Genomic DNA, 21,700 nt, shown 5'->3' on the forward strand with positions numbered 1-21,700 from the left:
GTAGAACCGGTAAATCGCATGTTTGTGGCGACCCAATTTTTTTATGGCCATGAATCTGACAGTCGGTAAAATAGCTATACTTTAGTTAACCTCAAAATTTCCGAAATAATTGAAAATCATTTAGATTTTTCAAAGGAATAATAAATTTTAACAAATTGTCTGAACCAAAAGGACAATGATTTTATCACGAACATTTCGTTTTACACTAGGTAAAGTTCTTAAGTTCAAAAGTTGCAATATTAAAGTTTATGCCAAAATTTGATCCTGTATTTTGTGTGTACTAAAATATATTTTTAATTTAAGGCTTACTTCGACCAGAAAGTGTTGAAACAACTTTGAGTGCTGGTATTAAGTATTTTGCACCACCAAAAAATTATGACCGTAAGTTATTAACCCAATAACAATGATCATTATAGAGAAAGGCACAAGCAGGAATAATTCTCATCTTTCACATTTTCAGACATTGAGATACCTGAACGTCAAAGGCTCAAGGTATACGAGAAAGTCCCAGTGTACCCACCTAACTTGAAACCACCCAAAATGCAAAAGAGACTGCGATACATGAGAGGACCTGAACCTTTACACACCACTTTACAGTTGAAGCAATATGGTGTTATTGTAAGTAAATATATAGAATAAAAATAAATAAACTAAACCTAAATTAAATAAAAACCATCAAAAGTGTTGTATTTTCCCTAGTCAAAGCTAGAGTAAAAAATGCTAGACAATTTTGGGGTTTCCAAACTGTGCGTTGCAACACCCTGGGGCGAAGTAAAAAAGTTTTAGCTTTCTGTTCCTTTGATAAAAAGATGGTCTGTTACTTTTTTAACACTACAGTGTAAAGTACACTGTAGTTAACAGGATACACAGTTACAACAGGGTAATTCTCAAAAAAGCTGATCACATCTCTTATAGGGTGTTTTTTTAGAGGTATAGAACTTTAAAATGAAATAAATTATGTAAAAATATGTTTGATTCACATGGTATTGGTTTTGTTTAACAGATGTTCTTATGCCATTTATGCTTCAAAATGATTTCGGGCCAAAGGGCGCCACGGTTGGCTCAAATATAGCGTAAACGAGATGTCCAATTTTCAATTTCTTTTTCGAGCAACTGGGGCCATACATCGGCAATAACGCGACGAATGTTGGCATTGAATTCCGTAGTTTATCTGCACAGTAGTGGACTTCAGATATCCCCAGAGAAAATAATCCATATGTGTGAGATCACCCGATTGTGGAGGCAAATTCAAAGATCTATCGAGTGAAATTATGCGCTCATCGAATGTTTCCCGCAATAAATCGAATGTGTCGCATGCTGGTTGGATGGTAACACCATCTTGTTGAAACCATAGCTCTGCCACATTAATATCATTCATCTGAGGAATGAAAAGTTACGAAAATTACGTCGACCGTAATATGGACGTTTGTATGGAAAACTGAACCATGTTTTTTAAAATACATTTTTGCACAATTTGCAAACGTTTTTCTGAAGTAATTCTATTTAATTATAAAATGGCAAAACCTATGTACCACCAATCAGTAGCGGCGTAAGGGGGGGCGGTGGGGGCGGTCCGCCCCGGGTGCCAAGCATCAGGGGGTGACACAAGTCGCGCAGATTAGTACTCACTGACGCATCTGCATGGCAAATCTGCGGTCTATGTCCATGATACGGGGAGGGGGGGGGGGGGGGGGGGGGGTCTATCTTCGAATCGGTAGGTAACTCCAAAATCCTGGGGAGTACCAGAGGGTGCCTTAGGACTTACACCAATTACACAATTTTCAAATTAATTATCACTAGAAACAGTGTAACCAATTTAAAGTTGTATACCTCTAAAAAAAACACCCGTTATTTGAGTTAATCTAAAGATTAAGTCAATGCCTGGTGTTAATATTAGTGGAAAGTTTAATTGATTCCATGCATTCATTCACAGCATTAAGTTCACCTTGTGTTTCAAATTTTGGCATTAAAGTTTAAATAATTAAAAAAAAATCATTCAAAACCTTAAAATTTCAGGCAACTGGTGGAGGTAGGATGAGTATAGAGCATTTTGAAATGGCTCGTCTGGTTGTGGCTCGCAAACTCGACCAAAAGAGAATGTTCGCCATCTGGCGGGTCGACCCTCCATGGCAGCCGGTGACTAAGAAGGGGCAGGGACAGCGTATGGGTGGAGGAAAAGGGGCCATTGACCACTACGTCACTCCTGTCAAAGCTGGCAGAGTGATATTGGAAGTTGGTGGCAAATGCGAATATGCTGAGGTAAGATAACTCTTTGTTACATAATATCTCTTTTTATTTTTTATTGAAAATTTTCTTTGTATTATACAATAAGTGCTTAAGGGAAGGTGTGTGTCCCAAAGTATGGAAAGTCGCCAGAATCACACCAGTACACAAAGCCGGTTCTAAGAAGGACGTCGCAAACTATCGACCTATCTCCATTTTACCCACTCTTGCGAAGCTTTTTGAAAGGCTTATACATAATATCGTATATCCTCTTCTCCACAATAACATACTTCCACAACAACACGGATTCGTCCGTAGACGTTCTACCGTTACCAATCTTGTAGTGTACACCAACGATTTATTTCACAATATAGACTCCAACAAACAGACAGACAGTGTGTACACCGATTTTCAAAAGGCATTTGATAGGGTAGATCATAAAATATTACTAGAAAAAATAGCCTATAATGGTATACGGGGGAATCTGTGGAGATAGTTCAAATCTTATGTGACAAATAGAACACAAAAGGTGGTAATCAATGGGCACGAATCCGAAACTGTCTCTGTAACTTCTGGTGTCCCACAGGGCTCAATTTTGGGCCCATTCCTTTTTGTTGTTTTCATTAATGACGTCACTGACTGCTTTAAGCATTGCAACTTTTTATTATATGCAGACGACCTTAAGATATATCGTACAATTAATAATACTTCTGACCACCTCAAATTTCAACAAGATCTGGACCGATTTACGGAATACTGTAATAAAAATAAATTAAAACTAAGCTTGAATAAATGTAACTGCATAACTTTTACAAGAAAAAGAGTATTTACAGAGTACAACTACTCAATTTGTGGTGTCAATCTTAATAGAGTACAGCAAATTAGGGACCTAGGGGTTACACTAGACTGTAAACTTACGCTGGATTCACATATTGAAAATATTTGTAACAAAGCATACAAAATGTATGGTTTTGTCATGCGATCTGCTAACAATTTTAGGAAACCAGCTACATATCTTCATCTTTACAAATCTTTGATTCGTTCTCAGTTGGAATATGCCATATCTATTTGGGATCCTTATTATAATAAATATTCTGATAGTCTAGAAAGAGTACAGAAAAAATACCTAAAGTGTATGAACTATAAATGTTATCGTGGCCGTTTACCTTATTCTGGATTATTGGAAAGGTATGAGTTGCCCTGCCTTAAAACTAGGAGACTGTTATTGCAGGCTACCCTGCTTTATGATTTTTGTCATAATAAATATGATTGTATCAGTATTACAGATAGGATAAGATATCAAGTACCGAGTAGGCCACGCATGAGAGCCTGCCGTACTTTTAAACTTTTTGCTAAAGATATATGTCGGACTAATGCTGGAAAGCGTTCACCATCGTATAGACTAGCGCAGATATATAATAAGTATTTTAATCATATAGATATATTCTCTTCTAAAATCAGCACATACAAAAAACTTGTATTGGATAAATTAACAGAAGGCATAATGGTTTGAATGTTGGACTAGGTTACGTTATAATTGTTTTTCTTTAATTATAGCTTCTCAACATACTTATAATTAAGTACTCATATAGTAATATGTGGTTAACTATGTTGGTTTCACAATTATCTAAGTCAGAATTGTATATAGCTAATAAGCATTCATTGTGTAAGCTGTTTGTTGACCCCAATAAATGAAAAAAAAAAAAAATCAATAATCCAACATTCAAAGGGAGGACTGTATCGTTGCTTTATGGCAGTGGTTCTTAACCGGTGGTCCGCGGACCACTGGTGGTCCCTGGAGGCATTCCAAATGGTCCACGATGTGCACTTGCACACCTTGGTCAAAACCACTTTTAACTGATTTTTGTAGTCAAACTGGTTTTGACGGATTATGAGGTGGTCCCTGACAAGACAGAAATTTGGTAAAATGGTCCCTCATGACTTAAAGGTTAAGAACCACTTCTCTATGGATTTATTTATACAAACAATAAGCCGCGTAGTTGCTCTCGCCGGAAAATCCGCTTAGAACAGTGAACGCGATGCTACTGCCACCCACAACACAAGCTTTGCTTAGTTTGGCACTAGATGGCGCTATGTAAAGTGTTAGGTATTACAAGGGTTATTTTAGGTATTTATAGTGAATTTACGCGCATACTAGGCGACCATGCGACAGCTCGGCGACTAGACGCCTATTTTAGACAATTTCATACATTACCTAGTTTCTCGTCGCGACTCCGCGGCTCTGACGCCAAGTGTGCTTTGAACAAAGTACCTATATGAAATTGTCGATTGCAGCCTGACGTCGCATCTAAGTCGCCGAGCTGTCGGTCGCGTGTCGCCCAGTGTGTGCCTGCACTAAGCTGAAAGGTCCATAATATTTTACTGCACAATTTCTCAAGAGCTCCTTTATTATTTCCAGGTCCACAATATGCTGAAGATTGTAGCAGAAAGATTACCATTCAAAGCAGAGGCTGTATCCATGGAGATTTTAGAAAAGAAGGCTGCCAAAGAAAAATGGCAAGAGGAAAATAATCAGAACCAATACACAATGAAGTACATCATCCAAAACAACATGGGTGGCTGCCACAAGATGTTGTCGCCGGTCGACCACAAGTGGTATGGGAAGTACTTGTAATTATGTTATTTATTTTAATTGCTGTAGAAATATATTGTATAGTTAAGTAAACAAATGAGTTCTTTGTTCATGATAGGTATAGACCATCTTTTTTACTCCTAAATAGACAGAGAGTTGATCAGTTTTCAAAATCAAATTCATGACTTTCATTTGAAAAAGTGATATAGGTATATTGTTGAATGTACAAAACTCGAATCTACTACTAGGTGTGTGTCTATGGAAACGCATTCTTGATGTATGTAGGTAGTTGTCTATTATACAGTTCAGTTTAAACAGATTATGTACAAATTAATTAATAAAACCAGTCAAATGTTTTATAATGGTTTATTAAATTTGACATTTTATGAAAGGATCTGTGACAAGCCTCAGTTTGCGTACATGTATAAACCTTGTAGCGTTAATCGTTTATAAACTCCTTTCTCATATAATTACGGTTTTAAATTCAACAAAAACAGATGTTACAGTAACAAATACTACAGCATAGAGTACTTATGTCTCGTGACTCCCTAACCTAACGACGAAAGCCAAACAACACGCTATCAGTAGTGAGCCTGTTCAGACAAGCGATATTCGCTTATGTCGCGCAATATGGATACAAGAGATATAACACGAAAATGCGAAATATCGCTTGTCTGAATCGGCCTAAGAGTATCGATACAGGTTCCTAGACTCAATCGTTCAGGCCAAACATGTTTGACACTGCACAACCGCATGCTAAATTAATATTTCAAATTTTCTGACATTGCGTTTTGCTCTATTTAGGATTCACATTAATACACAAATACAAGATCAAAACATTTACTATTACAATAGTGTACAACTTGTAACAGACACAAATCATCTCCTCTGTGTGCAACTCTACTCCGTCCACATGTTAAGCGATTCTACCACATTTATTTTCTATATATGCACTGTCTTCTCCACGTACCTATAAATTATATAACGTCATAACAATATTTACAAAGCCTAAAGAACTAACTTACGAGTAAATGCAATTTACATCTTCAATAAATTAAATAGTGTTTACAATATCATACAAGCACTAGATTTCATATATGATATGGCTTTTTTATTTATAAAATCGACTGCATACAAAATAAACCCCAAGCAGTCATTTTATCACAAGTAGAAATTATTTATCTTTATCTGTTATACATATCAATGGCTATTTATTGATTATGATTAACTTACATAAAGTGTATACATTTATGGAATCCACAGAAAACAATTTACTACATATCATAAATAGTTACCTTACATTTATTTAAATAGAACATAAGTTATTTTGAAAGTATGTAATAAGTAATAAATTAAACCATAACGGTGGCAACAATAAGGAACTATCAGTCGCGGGACCGACAACGTAGATGAGTAGAGGACAGTACAACAGACTTGAGAATACTAAAGCCCCTAGCACACAACTGGCATGAATATAGCGTTATATTTCTATACAATTGGAAGCGGAACACATGAACGAACACGCTTTCACGTGACTTTCAATTTGTACAGATCTCACGACCGTGTGCCAGAGGCCTTAAAGCTCACATTATAATAAATTTGACTAGTTCTGTGTCTTATACTCTAACCTTACCAAACTATAATTATTTCCCTAACACTGGCAATTCGTACTCATAGGATCATTGATTTTATATCAATCAGGTAAACAAACAAAACATCTAATTCGAAAAGGAGAAAACAACGTACAAACTTTGCTTAGGTTTGCGGAATCATACATACGAATATTATGTAATAGATACAAGCTAAGCTATATATAAAGTTAAGACAAAAGTGAGGTAGCATTTTTACTTTCTAATGGAAAAATATGTACAGATCTAGAACAAATGCAAGGGTGTTTTGTATTTGGTTCGGGATATTACTATTACAGTAGCGACGACGCTAGGCTAGGCAAATATACAGATTCAGATGTCTCAAGTAGCCCACGATAAACAGGAATAATTTTACCAATACAGATAATACAACGCGTGTATTACAATCTATTATAGTCATTGACATAATGAGTATTAACTACATGCACACTATTAATTACTCGAATATGTGCAGCTTTGTAGATGACTAGAGTAAATATGTTTTAACGATATAATATATTATGTATAAAACAGTTACATTTGTATATTTCGTTTTCGATCACTGCAAGGATCCATTGATAGACACATATTGTGAGGATAATACATTGACGTTGCAACAATTATTCGTACGCCTCGCTCAGATGTTCCAATAAAAAGGTTAGTTGTCTTTTCATGAAAACGTTTTTGTGAGCGATGGAGTCGCATAGCGCCTGCGTGGGCGCCGTGTTATCGTCCGCGTTGTTGTTGTCAACAGTACTATCCTCCGGTGCCTCAGCGGCCGCATTGAATACGTCGATCGGAGCTTTGCTGATATGCTGATATTTAAACGTAGACAATATCTGCCGGATCTTTGCAATGATCTGCTCTACTCAGGCGTTCGATTCCTGCGAAAAATTTGAAAACAGACGTGAGTCAGATTCTGTGAGACAAATCCACTACAGGATTTATTGATTCTAATCGAAAGTGAGGTTCACACTCTACTGCTATGCTAATGAGATAATCAGCTGCAGTCTAGCTCGCTACGTTGATGGGAGAATGAGGGATCGAAACGGTGAGTGTGCCAGTGATCGGGCGAAGTCTAAAGTCAAACGCTGCAGGGCCGTGACGCTAACCTTATCCGTACTTAAATACCGTTATAATAATACTGCGCGGTATTAAATGTATATTCGTATAAAACGTAGTACTCATATAAAATACTATGCTAAGATTCATTTTAAATGCATCAAAATTTAGGCTCTATCGTCATAAGAAAGTAGGAGGACATCGAACATCGAGATAGTGACAGAGCGGCCGCGCGACGCAAGCGACACAGCGATACTATGCTAGAAGCGTGGTGGGACGGCGTGTGGTTTATACCTTGAGGTTGTGGAAATAGTGCATGATCTGCTCGTAGTCCATGTGGAGGTCGTCGAGCCCGAGCGCCTCGGCGGGCGGCGCGCGCGGCGCGTGCTCGCGCGAGTACATCGGGTTGCCGACGATGGTGGCGCGCTTCACCTCGGGCGAGTTGCTGCCTGTGGACAGAAGTATTGCATTAATCTTGTTCAGATGAGAGAGAAGCTCAGGTTTTCTGCTTAAGTTACGTTTGTCAAACTTAGTTAGCTATAAATGTGTCGCATGAAAGAACAGTGTCGTGTCGTTTCTTTTGATGGTCGAATGGATCAATATTGTGTAAGGTCTGGAAGATGCGATGAGACATTCTTGAACTTCAAACTTCTGTATGTAACAAAAGGTAACAATCTTAATAGGTAAACCTACCTTTGTTCTGGCTGGAAGCCTCCACGAAATCTCCCTTAGGCTCTTTGGTCCGCTTGTGCCTCAGTTGTACCTCTGGCAGTCCTGCAAGCAATCCATATTTATATTACCGATAGCCTTACTTCAACTTCCTTTGACTTAGCCAGCTTTTGCGTCTATGAATTCGGGAAGGGGAAAACTTGTGTAGGGTAGGGGAGAAGATCATTCACTAGGATTAGCTATCTCACAGGACAAAATTACGCTTACTATGCCTACAGTAAAATGATTTTCAGAATCAGACACCAAACGAAACCTCTAAATCCCAAAGCATCCAAAAATTTAGTCTCACCTATTCCCGAATCGTGCATGTAGTCAGGACTTTGCGGCTTAGCGAACGTGCGCCTGGAGTCGTCAGTTCCTCTGTTAAGACCGACGATCTCCCTGTAATCCTTGTTCTCCATCACGAGGGGGGCGTCGTTGTCGAACTCGAAGAGCCTGGCGCAGTCCTCCTTGTTGGTCAGCTTCTCCACTGGGTTGTCGTCGAATTCCGGTCGTGAGTCTCGCTTGTAGTCTTTCATGTCTCGGCTCGATATGTAAGGGGCGTCGGTCTTGTTCAGATCAATAATTCTGAAATGGAGAAGTCGGTGATTTCAGAAAAGCAACTAAAAAGTTACCTACCGCGTTGTACTTATTACTGAGGCGGTCGGTAGTACTACGGTTAAAACATTTTACCTGTGTAACTACTCGAAAAACGATTGATAATACCATCACGTATCATGGGTAAAAAAGGGTAGTATACTGGTGTTAAGAAAATGTACCTACATTATAATCATTTGTAAAATTTTCCAATTAATGTTATCCTCATAGTTGAAAGCATCGCTGATTCTAATAGGGTATGTTCCGGATCACTGGATACGGAATTTCCTTGATCATTTGCACATAGATATTCACTGACCCGGTACTAGATTAAGCCTTTATTACATTGTTGCTATCCGGTTATCCGGTATGCTAATAATTTAGTAATTAGCCAGATAGCATAGCAAATCATAGTTTATCGGATAGATTGTATTTTTATACTAGAAAGCAATGAAGATTGTGTTTTGATGGCAATGTAAAATAACCTTTGTTAGAGTGTCAGAGCTTTTTTAAACTCACCTGTCGGGGCGGCGGCCATTTTCCGGAGATATCTTGGTGGAATCGTGCTCGCGGTCGTGTTTCTTGTGGTGGTTGCGGGAGTGGCTCCGCCTTGAGGGAGGCATGACGGTCTCGGGCAAAATCTAAAGTTTAAGATAAAAAATACAATACTTAAAGCCATTGCATTCTCACAATAAAATAACTTATAAGTTGAACTTAAACAACCTCCTTAAAACTGATAAGTACTCAAATGTTTACGTCACATACGTAAAAGCAAGGAACATAAAATAGTTTTTTCTGTTCTGTAGGGTAAAGGAAGTTATACAGGGTGGCCCAAAAACAATGGATAACCCTGTAACCATCGATAGGCCTCGCCTAACATCAAATTTTGACCCTAGTAAAAATATGACCATTTTCAAGATTTTTAAGTTTTTGTAAATTTTTTAGAAAATTGTCACCTGTGATTACCTACTTTATCTCATGCTATTTCTACAAATGAAGATATTTTTCCTATTTTTTTCCATATTACAAGGGATAGTTGGGCTAACAAAAGAAAACATTGAAGTTCAACAAACTAGTTTAAAAGTATGATAAATTAAAGATATTGCAGAAAAGAAGGAAAAATTATCGTTTTTGGGACACCCTGTATGTACCGCTTTGTAAATAGCATCAACAAGAAAGCTACTGCGACACAGGCCTGCGAGCCTAGTGCAGAAGTTGTCCTTGATAATGATATTTGTAAATAAAGGTTATTTATTTTTGAGACTCGCCATAGAGTCACTGTATGCTGTAAGAGCTTTGTGAAGCTCTATTTTCTATGTGCTAATTTATCGCTTCTAATATCTAGAATTCTAGATCATAACAGAAAGAGGTCTCACTTTGGGGTTTCGCGGTGGCACTGGCACTTGCGGCTGTGGCGTAGAGGAGTTTCGGTGCGGCGGCACCGGCGGTCGGTAGTCGTCCTGGCTGGAGGGCTCGGTCCTGAAGACCAAATGTAGTAAATTATACCTCAATTACACAATACAAACAGTTATCACTACCACACTACATAAGCGCTATTAATTCAAGCATTTGAACAATGATTTTGACAACACTGAAAGACACACGTTACGATATGTTGTAAGTTAGGGAAAACCAGAATTACAAAAGAATAGATTTGACTGTGACCTCACGCAAAACTAGTTATAATTCATCGGAATTTATCTTGAGAATTATCACACAAAAAGGACAGTGCCAGGGTCTGGACCAAGTGCTGCCCAGAATGAAACCATAGTGCATTTTGTTCCTCAGGCCAATACTAATTTATAAACCGGAGCGCACTGAAATCTATCCCTGGAGTTAAGAGAAAAAAAGAGTTTTGTTTTGAATTATTTACATACAAAATATCATCGATGTATACGTACTACGCATAAGATTTCGCGATTTTGGCATTAAATAACACTCGCTTTGTTGAACTTAACCATACTGCATCCGTACACGTTACTTTAGTGCGATTTAGACATTCTTTATAAACGATCTAGCGCTGTTTTGTTTGGTAAGTTGATAGAAATTCATTATTTCCAAAAATGAAGCAAGAAGTTTTAGTTCTATATCATTGCAAAAAATCAATTTATTGGTGTATTACAATCGATTATTGGAGTTATTAAGCTAAAACTTCTTGCTCCATTTTGGAAATAATTAATTTCTGTCAAGTAACCAAACTACTGCAATAGCGCTTGATCGCTTATAAAGAATGTCGAAGTCGTACTAAAGTAAGGTGTACGGATGCAGTATGGTTAAGTTCAACATATCGCGTGTTATTTAATGCCACAATCGCGAAATCTTATGCTTAGTACGTATACATCGATGATATTTTGTATGTAAATAATTCAAAACAAAACTCTTTTTTTCTCTTAACTCCAGGGATAGATTTCAGTGCGCTCCGGTTTATAAATTAGTATTGGCCTGAGGAACAAAATGCACTATGGTTTCATTCTGGGCAGCAGTTGGTCCAACTTCCATACATGGATTGGCACTGTCCTTTAGACTTGATAAGGTTTTGTACAGGGTGTGCTAGGCAGTCACAATATTAATAGGCTCACTCACTACATATTCAGTTTCAGAATGCATGCAGTCTTTTAGTACTTAATTACAGCATTGCTGTGTATGAAATACTAAATCACTACTCACTGCCAATGAATGTCCCCGCTCTGCGTACGCGCATGCCTCGCCGGTTTCTTGCAATACGTTGTCGAGTCGATCGTTCGCTTCTCGCTCTGCGAAGGCAGCTCGATCGAGTTCGGATTATCGAAGCTGGTCACCATGACGTTGCCGTTCTCTCGTATAGCGTCATCTGGGTCTACGTAGTTGTAGTTGAGAGGGTTAGCCGTGATCCGCATCTCTGTGTTATTGCCGTTGTCGACAGGTTGCGTTGAGTTGCGATTCGCCGGGTGACGGTTGCCGTTGCGTTCGATGGTTGCGCGTCCTGAAAGATAGCGAGTCTTTTATTTTTATTGTCAACGTAAGATAGTGGATAGTGTTTTATTTTTGTGGTTCTTTTGTTTAGCATTCCATGTAGAAAAATATGGTGGTCGTGTGCTTGATTTAAGTTTGTTTAAGAAAGTAGAATTCTTATGCAAATCGTGGCAAATCGCGTGCTCTTGCCACGTAGTGCTAACCAGATTTCGTGACATGAGGGAATTATAGAAACTTTTGCCACTTTAGACATGAATTCTTCACATAACTTAAGTTTAATTTGGCGATCGATAATGAGTTGTTCGTATGCCGAGAGGTCTTCCCTTTGTATGTAGTATACCCATCTATATACGTGAAGGTTACCTGAAAAATATTGCTTTCTGGCGATAAGATCGCCCCAACAATAGCAGCCTAAAATACCTAACATCATATTTTCTGAAATTTATTTTTTACGGTGCTCAACAAATCTACTTACCTAGCCAAACCCAATCATGAGCATTGGTAGTCGACTCCCTAGACTGCTTGTCGCGCGCCAGCCCAAGCGTGGTCCCGACCAGCCCCGCGACTTGGATCCGCCCGCCCTCCGCCACCGCCGGCATGGCCCGCCCGCCCCCGGTCCCGCCCTCGGCGCGAGTCGGCTTGAGACGGAACGCGTAAACGACACAGGATACGACAAAAACCTATGTGAGAGATAAGAGGTTTGGTTAGAGATGTTAGATAGATAAAGATAGAACAGTCATCCATTTAGGTGCAGCAATCTAATGATTTAGATTTAAGTTTAAAGTGACCAACAAAGTGTCAAATGCTAGAGATGCAGATGATAAACTGGAGAGTTTGTTTTTGAAAATGAGACTGATAGTGACGTTGTTTTAAGGCTTACCTAAATATTTTTTTTTTTTACTTACCACAATAGCCAGGCAGAATACTCCAAGTAGGACTGACATTCCTGAAAGAGTACATAAATTGATTAGTGTCCACGATTTTTGAGTCTCATTTTTTATAACTGTATCATTTTCATAGTTTAGTGACATACCAATCTCAACAGGCCTCATGTTATTGGCGGGAGGATGTCGATTCTGAATCGATGGGTTGTTGCGGAAGATCGAGGAGCCATACTGCTGCGCCTGCACTGTAGGCTCGTGGTTATTCTCATCCTTCATGTTGGAGTTGCCATAACCTAGAAAAAAAGGTTTTCAGTTTAGTCCCATAAGGGGCCGTTCAAGTATTACGAAAGCAGATTTCTTACCATTTTTTACCCCCCGCCCCCCTTGTCATCAAAAGTAAGCAAAGCACTTACCCCCTCCCCCTATGCTTACGTAAACATTTTTAGTTATAAATGTTTTTTATATTGTCATTTTTAAAATAGGAAAATTCATGAAAATATTAGGTTTAACTGATACACATAGAGTAAGGGACAAAAAAATATAATAATATGCGGACATGCGGACTACGACTCTCAAATTTCAATGGGCAGTGTCGGCACGAGAGTTATTATTAGACAAGTGAATAGCGCACGGTAATTTCCCTAATGTGCGGTAATTCCCCTAATCAGTTCTCAAAGCGAGTGCCTACGCATATGTATTATTTGCGGGAATCCCCGAAAAAACGTAAATAACTAACGATGACGTAATCATCATCTAGACCCCCCTACCCCCCATGTCATCCAAAATAAGCAAAACAGAGACCCCCCCACCCCCCCTTGGTGCTTACGTAATACTTGAACGGCCCCTAATAGCATCAAAATTGATTCAACAGTTCATAAACGTGGCAGACAACTTGTAACTTTATGTCATAAGGACATGACTAAGGTTAAGTTGGGAAATGTGGATAGGATTTCATTTTTGAAAATATCTAAAAGTAAGAATCACCTTTGAGCATATCTGTAAGATCCGCGATCCCAGACCTGAGTCCACCTCGCACCATGATATCGTCATTCTGTGGGGTATCTGGTCTCTGAGGAGCGTCTCCACCGCTGAAGTCCACGTCCACACTCGCAGCAGCGCTGGCCAAAGCACCAGGAATGTTCTTGATGTTGGCCGGAGTCTTCGCATCGCCTTTCCCTGGGAGGGCTACCCTACGAAGAGGACCGTTGCGGCATTGTTCAGGAGTTAAGAGGGTCACACGGAGTAGTTCGCCACTACCTGATAAAGTAAGAAAAAATATTAGAAATCGGGTCCAAAGAGTAAAAGTTAGCATTAATTTATTATCATCATGTTCCAACGAAGACAGCTTTGATCCAAGTTTTTTAATACCCCTCATAATGAGGTCATTTTAGACACGGTCATAAATCTCAACTTTACAACCTTTACAAAGTGGAACATTAAAAAGTTCCGAACCTTCACCGACGGCTATAACTCGTGGGTGTTTCGAAGCGAGCATCGGGGCGAACGCCACGACCTCGGGGTCCAGGCTCTCGACCAGTAAGAAGTAGTCTGTGACAGCAACATCGCGTAAGGCTGTACGACTGCCGTCCGAAAACTCGATATCGATGTCCAGTAGTCCTTCCTGTAAGATTCCCAATGTTTCAGTTGTAAAGAATTTTCTTGCTTTAAGAGGCTGTTATTTCACACTTGCTGAAGACTTAAATAGAGAAATTAACTTATCGGTCAGACAAATTACAAGTTTTGATTTCACAGGTAACAACAAGCTCTACCTTTAATGTTAGCTGAAATTGTTTCAGGAATCGGTTTAATAACTGGCTTAACTTAATATTTAATATTAGAAATTCTATGAAAGATGAGACATTTTGAAGGACGGCGCTAATTAGTTAAAACAAACGAACTTCGCCTTAATTTCGAATTCTTGCCCGTTAACCGTTTCCTTGATAATTACGGGAAGCGTTTATTAGAATAGTTTCAGACTCACTAAAACTTTGTTTCGGCAGCTAGTTGAGTTTCGGATAGTTGGATGAAAAATGGCCCTAACTTACTAACCTGATACTGGGCTGTTAGTCGCCTAGTGACGGTAGTTTCCGAGACGTATCCATCGGTAATGGCGGAGTCGGGGGAAATGTTCAACTGTAGCCCCGATATGACGCGAACTAGCAGCCGCGAGATAGAAACTTTGTCGTTCACCACGCGAACTTCACGCAGCCCAATCACGCGACCTGGCAAATAACAAATAATAGAAAAGTTTAGAACTGAGCGAGTACGGAACCAATTCCCTCAAGGCTATTTGTCTTTTAGGTATTTTTGTTACGTTTTGTTGCCATTCGATGGAATGGATTGCGCCTGAAGGCTGAAAAATGTACACGCTACGTTTTGGATAAAACAGTCTGTTTTTGAAATAGGCGTCTATATAAATCTGTGTGGTTTTATATGCCTAAAACCTAAAAAATATTCTGTTTTTTTGCTGCTACAACGCCCTCCTACTAGCAATTTTTAAGATGTTTTTATAACATTGACTGTAGATAGTATTAAAATCTGGCTAATTACAATAAATCTCATTAATATACTCTGGCTCTACATACAACTAAAAGATTTTCATAAGAAGCAACTCACCAGTAATAGGCGACAGCACTTGCACCTCAGTGCGGCCAGTGCTCCGCCCTTGGAGGACGCGTCCCCGCAGCGACGCGATGCGAGGGTCGGAGACACGCATCAGGGTCAGAACCAACTCCGTGACCTTGAGCCACGTGCGACGAGACACGAAGTACGACACACGCCCCGAGTCGTGGTCTTTGGCTAGGAAACGGGCGTAGACCTGTGGGAAGATCGTGTATTTATGATCCCATCCTCTAACTATATTTTGTTCGCCTTTATTATTAAAAGATAGTAAGTACACGTAACTGGATACTAGATAAAGGTACAGGACATTTTAAAATGCTCAACGTGTGTGTAGGTAAGTTATTTCCTGTCTAAGTGTCTTTAGCTAAAAAAATATGCTGTCAATTATTTGCGGACCGAAACCTACCAACGAATAATTTTATTAAAATTGTACAACTGGTTCAAACCAATAAACCTGATGATCTGATGAACTAAAAATAGTTTATTGCCCCTATTTAACTAGCCGTTCAAACACTAATATCCTAAGGATAGGTATACCTACCCCACAAAACTTTTTCAATATCGAAACTCCACACAATACCCGTATCGACGGTTTAGGGCGAGAAATATACTAAAATAGAGTTGTAAAGTTGTTTGCGAACTATCCTGGGCTACTAAACGATACCGATACAATTTAAACTTAATTAAGATACGAATTCGATTAACGTTTTTGCTAGCTATAGACTTTACATAAAAGTTATTTTCATTATCTATCGCACAATATCGTTATTTTAAGACCTGTCACTATTTCTACTTTATAATTATTTTAGTACCTAATTAACGGAGTCTGCAGACGAAACTAATTAAAGTTTCGATTCCACCATATTTTACGCGAAAGCGTAAGTTTTCATTGAATATTAAATGAAAATCTTTAAATACAAAAGAGTTAGTTTAAGATTAAATGAACATAACTCCTACAATTTAGTTTATTCGACAGCAAGTTCTTATAAAGAACTGGATTTTAATTTTGCTGTCACCATTGATCCCAAAGTATAAGTTAAGCATTCTGAAAATTAATAAAAATTACTTGCTACTGTACCTATACAGAGTAAAATTACCCTGTAAACAACTACATAGGGTAATTTTCAAGATAAACATCTAGTAACTCACCTCAACGTTACTCTGCTGGTATCGGAGCCGGCACGAGCGCTGGTCAGTCAGAGCGTTAGTGCCGTCTGGCCTCGCACCACCCCATCCTCGAGCTGACAGCGACCTCTTCATCCGATCTTTCGTGCCTGCTTCGTCTGACACCTTCCAGCCTAGACACAAAAAGATTTAATTACTTACCAGGGACATTTGGTTATCACTAGACTCTTGTGTTGAACTGAGATATTTAGCTTGTGATAACTGTTACAATCCTATTAAGACGATTGCGAGCAAGCTGCGAGAATCGCGAGATTTGAAGTTTTTTTTTATGCATAGCAAGGCAGGTAGGTATTTGACCATAATCGCACCTGGTGTTAAGTGGGATGCAGTGTAGGATGGTACAAAATATCTGCCCTGTATAAAGTGCCTATTCACTCTCGCCTTGAAAAACTACAATACTAAACAACAAAACATTGTTTCATGAAACCAAGAAATCTACAGTCTTTTCGTGCGCAACTTATATGATTTAGATCTAAGTTATGTGAAGTTAATTAACCAGTGCATGCCTATAGCTACCTTTTTAAGTATTATTAATAAAGAATTGAGTAACCTCACCTTTAATTTGCGACAGCCTATTGTCATCCACGTCGATCTCCAAAGGGTACTCGGGCATCCAAACGGTGAACCGAGCGAGGCCAGTGTATGTTCCGTACTTCACGATGACTGACGCGTTTGAAGACCCTCGGATCTCGGAGCCGTCTACGTACACTGAACTGCATGACGAAGAGACCTAAAAGAAATAGAAGCTTGAGTAGTTATTTAAAGTAAGGAGGTAAAGGAACTCAATTTTGAAATCTTAGGCTTTACCTACTTATGTGTTTGACCATCTAAAACTATAATTAACGGCAAAAATACTGAAGAGCTAGTCTTATTTTGGGAATAAGATTTTGATCGACCCTGAAGATTTGGAAAAAATATGCTCGCCATAATACCTATTATTATCAATACTGTGGCCACTATAAGTCCGACCAATGTTTTCAGATCACCTAAATCCTGAAAATACCTACTTGAATAATGTAAGCACTTCTTTGAATATAAGGGTTATTTAATCAATAAATATACCTTCAAAACGCTCTCATCTTCGGAATGACAGGAGCTCTGCAGCGTGACGTCAGCAACCTGTCCAGCCTGAGACACGATGAGCACCTTCATGGCTTGAGACACTTGGCGTCCAGTCAGCACCGCTGTGTTTAGCACTTCCCAATTCTAAAACAAACATAAATATGTATTAAGTAGGTATGTCTTAAAAATCCAAAACGTAGGTTAAAAGTGCATGTTGTGGGCAAAATTATTATACAACTTTGTGATCGTCTAGCTATCGTAGAGCTAAAATCTTATGGTAATCTTAGCAGTATCTACTGTTAAACAATAGAGGGCCCCCGCTGAAAATCAGTTTCGAGACAAGCCCTGGCGCGGTCTTGATGTATGCTGAGCGGGTGCTTTTTGTCAGAGGGACACAAGCAGCTATTTGTCCACTTTTGTATCTCTTCCTTTATGTACCTATGTGTTGCCTGCTTGTATAGGTACCTTAATTTTAAATAAAAACTATTCTATTCTATTCTAAATTATGTTTATAAATTTTTTAACCCAGCCCTCTAACAAAATAGAAAAAAAGACGATAAGTACGTAGGTACTAATAACAAAAGCTCGGATTAAGATTAGCTCGGTAGAGACGATACTCGTATGACCGCCCACATTGCCTATTAATCCTCCAAGGGATAGTATTTAATGCCTATTAGCCAGCCCTTCGACTCGAAAATAAATGTTGGCTAAGATTGCGGCTCACTATTATAAAAGGGTAGACTAGATTACTATGATTATTATAATAATTTATATTACATTTAATTGATAGCTTCTAGGCATGTTCTGTGCAAATAAAGTACCCACGCAGCTTTGATTTAACATGTCTGTAATACTTATTTCTCGGTAGCACTGTAATTAAATAAGTGTAGGTGCCACCGAAAATAGCATTTTGTCAAAGTTCATTCGACTCTACTCTTCAATAAATACCTAAGTACGAGTATAGTATAACATACCTTGATGTGTGACCTCTTGGTACACTTGACTCAAATAAATGTGCGTAGGTGGTCTTAAAATAAACGTTTTTCGTATAAATAGCTTAGTTTTATAAGTACTTAGTTATAACAATTCTGAAAATGATCTATACATATGTAAGACAAGTGTGTTAATCAACAATGTTGTAAGACTGTTTGTGTGAGTTAGTGAATCATGTATGTATTTATGCAAGTGTAATAGGATTTGCTTAGACATCCAGTACAATATACTAATCGGATGAACTTCACAAGGGGACACCTCACAAAGGTGTGCACGACCGACGATTGTCGTCACAGTTCTCTTTTAACAATGGGTAGTAAAACTATACTATATTCCCTCCATAAACGAGTGAGTAAAGTCTCCAGTGGTTTATGGTTCGTTTGAACAATGTTCAACATAAATGTGTGGACCGATCAGCCAGGGAGCTCAGGGAGTAACCTGTTCCTACATAATATGTATTATTTTAACTCCTATGTAGTCAAATTGTAGACAACTTGACCGCCAAAAGCAGTACTTAGTAAAGGCTAATTTAATACCACCAGGAAAATGATAAACACTGTCTCGGGCTCGCTCGTAACGAAATAAAAAAATAGGAATTGGATTGGAACCTAAAGATCGTCTAGTACCTAGGTAGGTACTTATTGCAAAATGAGATGTGAATTTACAATGTAGGTATTAGGTATTGTGTCCATGTAATAGTTTTGTTTTTATTTAACTATATGTATAGCGGTATTGTGCTTAATTACAATACACTTACCTAATTAAGAGCTACCTAAAGGTGATTAATAGTCCACAGCAGAACAACTCTGAACGGACCTCGTTTAAAACAAGTGACAGGCGGGTAGAGACTGATAAGGACTTGGTATCTAATCGAAATACACTTTAGAATTGTGGTGTATTAATTTCCTGAAATAGGACGAAAAGCATTACTTAACCTGGAAAACTCCTCGTAGAAGTGCTTTTCCATGTTATCAAGTTTGATATCAACTAAGGATTCTTCAAAATTTCATAGACGTAAAATGTCTCAACTTCACAGAATAATTTTGAAGCGCAATTTAATTTAGTTAAAATAAACCATTTCTAAAGTTCCTGCTTTTGACACTTTCAACCTAGTTACAATTTTATTATTAAAACATTTTCCTCAGCGAACTACGTTTAAATTCACAGCACATTAGACATTCCCTTTGAAAAAACGCCCTTATTCTTAATTACCTTTTAAAATACATTAAAACTGTATCATTCTTCTTTATAAAAAAAGCATTTGATTAGATATAGAGACACTAGGTAGAAGACACATTTCCATGTAGTTTTATCACAAATATGCAATAGATGTTACTGGCAAAAAGCTTTATCAACAATACACAAGCAACTTAATTATCTTGTACTATACCGCTATTTTTATTACATAGTGTGTAATAAACAGTGCCTATCTATATGGACGTTGTAATCGCTTTGTCGACTTCAAGAGTCATTAATCAAGCCGAACGCCGCCTGAATAACAATAAGTGTATTGTCTATCCTCTATCCAGACCTGCCAAAGTCATTCACAGACTAATTACTGTAACATGCATTAATAACATCGTTTGCATTTCATCACTAGCACACAGCTAAAATAGTACAGCCTCAACAACAGACCTCACAGTCTAGTCTAGTCATGACTCATACAATTTCAGGTATTACAAAACTTTATGAACAATAATAGCATAAATACAGCTTCATAAACTACTCCTTACTATGCTTAAAGTATGTTCCTAAATACTTCATTATACTTTTGGATTACTAACAACACTACTCTAACCATCGTATGCATTTTTTTTTTCAAGTTATTAATAATTAAATTTCATGTTCTATACCTTAACTAATAAGAAAAGGATTCTAGTATTTCATTAAAGTTCAGACGTGTGATTGTAATAAAAATACTCACATCAGTATACAAAATGGAGACTGAAACTACTAGCACATAACTTGGTTGTTCCTCCCCAGCTATGCCGCCTAGTTTAATTACTTCAATCATGTAGAGTACGTATAAACAAGGAACCCGTTTATCCCTCATTGAGCTCCGTCTACAGAGGCTCAGCCCGAGGCAGCTTTGAGGCTGCTAATATTCAGATAAACTAATTTGTCCCAAGCAATACGAGAAACTTGTTTAAATAATTGTTGTGCGTGCTGTGTTGGGTATGTTGATTGTTAACTATGTTACAAACAGTTAAGTTTATGTTTAGGGGTAATTAAGAGCTAGGTCGGGCTTTTCTCGTTTAGCTGCAAGTTGTTAAAAGTTTAGGCACAAACAATTTATATTCAATTTATAATTTTAATTATTTTTAACATTATGAACTAACGCCCGTATTCACAAACAATCAGCAAATGGAACACATAGCATTGAATAGAGCTCTGTGATTGGTTCGTGTGTCACCCTGTGCATCCACGCGCACTCTGAGACCTCATAGCAATGTTTGTGAATACGGGCGTAAATGTACTTAGTTTTCCTTTGGACAGCTTTATTAATCTAAGCTTTGGACCATAACCATAAGAGTAAAAATTTGTTTCTTTATTTCTAGTGCCATTCAAGAAATTGAAATTCATTACATACATTTTCACTTTGGTGACATGTGATGTGAATCAGTTTACGACACGTTTAGGTACTCACTTAGATTCAAACTTGCTACTCATATTAAACAGATTTAGGTTAAAACAAGAAACCGCTAGAGCTCATAAAATTCTAATGCTGTCGGCGAAATCGGGATCGGATTACAATACATTTCCTCAAACCCATATTTGAGTACGCCCACGCATACACTTGTACGTACAATTGTTTAATTCCATACCACGTGGGTGTCGGGTCCGCTCCTGGCTCATGTTTGTCTGTCATCCCGTCCCATTAATTCATAATTGGTTTACCTTGGTTTACCCACAAGATGTGATCGTTTAATTAAGTTTTCCCGTTGTTGTTCTACGTATTATTTCAATGGAATTATTTGCTTCTTACGAGTACATCAATGGTGCAAATGTACGAGAAGGAATGCAAATAACAGAGCTTTTGACTTGGCGGGAATAGTGAATGTGATATATGCGTATTTGCCGCATTTACATAGGATGAAAGCCTACGTCTACCCACTTTTCACGGGTAGGTAGGGTGGGTATTTTTTTAGGGTTCTGTTACCTCAAAAAAAGGAAAACAAAAAATTCTGTCT

The 21,700-nt window shown here is 38.2% G+C and overlaps 2 protein-coding genes across 2 annotated transcripts in view; one reads left to right on the forward strand and one right to left on the reverse strand.

Annotated features, from left to right (window-relative positions):
• Positions 1-65: 65 nt before the first annotated feature.
• Positions 66-4,913, forward strand: LOC135071785 (large ribosomal subunit protein uL16m). The gene is made up of 5 exons (XM_063965611.1): positions 66-209; positions 304-381; positions 461-618; positions 2,017-2,259; positions 4,643-4,913. The coding sequence occupies exons 1-5, from the start codon at positions 176-178 to the stop codon at positions 4,856-4,858; spliced, it is 729 nt and encodes a 242-aa protein (XP_063821681.1). The 5' UTR covers positions 66-175; the 3' UTR covers positions 4,859-4,913.
• Positions 4,914-5,168: 255 nt separating this feature from the next.
• The window catches only part of LOC135071791 (transmembrane protein 132E), a 115,987-nt gene continuing 99,455 nt past the window's right edge, over positions 5,169-21,700 (reverse strand). Inside the window, 17 exon segments of the mRNA XM_063965621.1 lie at positions 5,169-7,328; positions 7,801-7,955; positions 8,200-8,280; positions 8,525-8,802; positions 9,331-9,452; positions 10,188-10,290; positions 11,479-11,773; positions 12,239-12,443; positions 12,669-12,709; positions 12,797-12,940; positions 13,632-13,904; positions 14,100-14,268; positions 14,697-14,869; positions 15,264-15,465; positions 16,419-16,567; positions 17,010-17,184; positions 17,517-17,660. Of these exon segments, the coding sequence (XP_063821691.1) occupies positions 7,065-7,328; positions 7,801-7,955; positions 8,200-8,280; positions 8,525-8,802; positions 9,331-9,452; positions 10,188-10,290; positions 11,479-11,773; positions 12,239-12,443; positions 12,669-12,709; positions 12,797-12,940; positions 13,632-13,904; positions 14,100-14,268; positions 14,697-14,869; positions 15,264-15,465; positions 16,419-16,567; positions 17,010-17,184; positions 17,517-17,660 (2,973 nt within the window). The 3' untranslated portion in view covers positions 5,169-7,064.

This window comes from Ostrinia nubilalis, chromosome 5 (genome assembly GCF_963855985.1).
Source record: "Ostrinia nubilalis chromosome 5, ilOstNubi1.1, whole genome shotgun sequence".
Classification (NCBI taxonomy): Eukaryota; Metazoa; Arthropoda; class Insecta; order Lepidoptera; family Crambidae; genus Ostrinia; species Ostrinia nubilalis.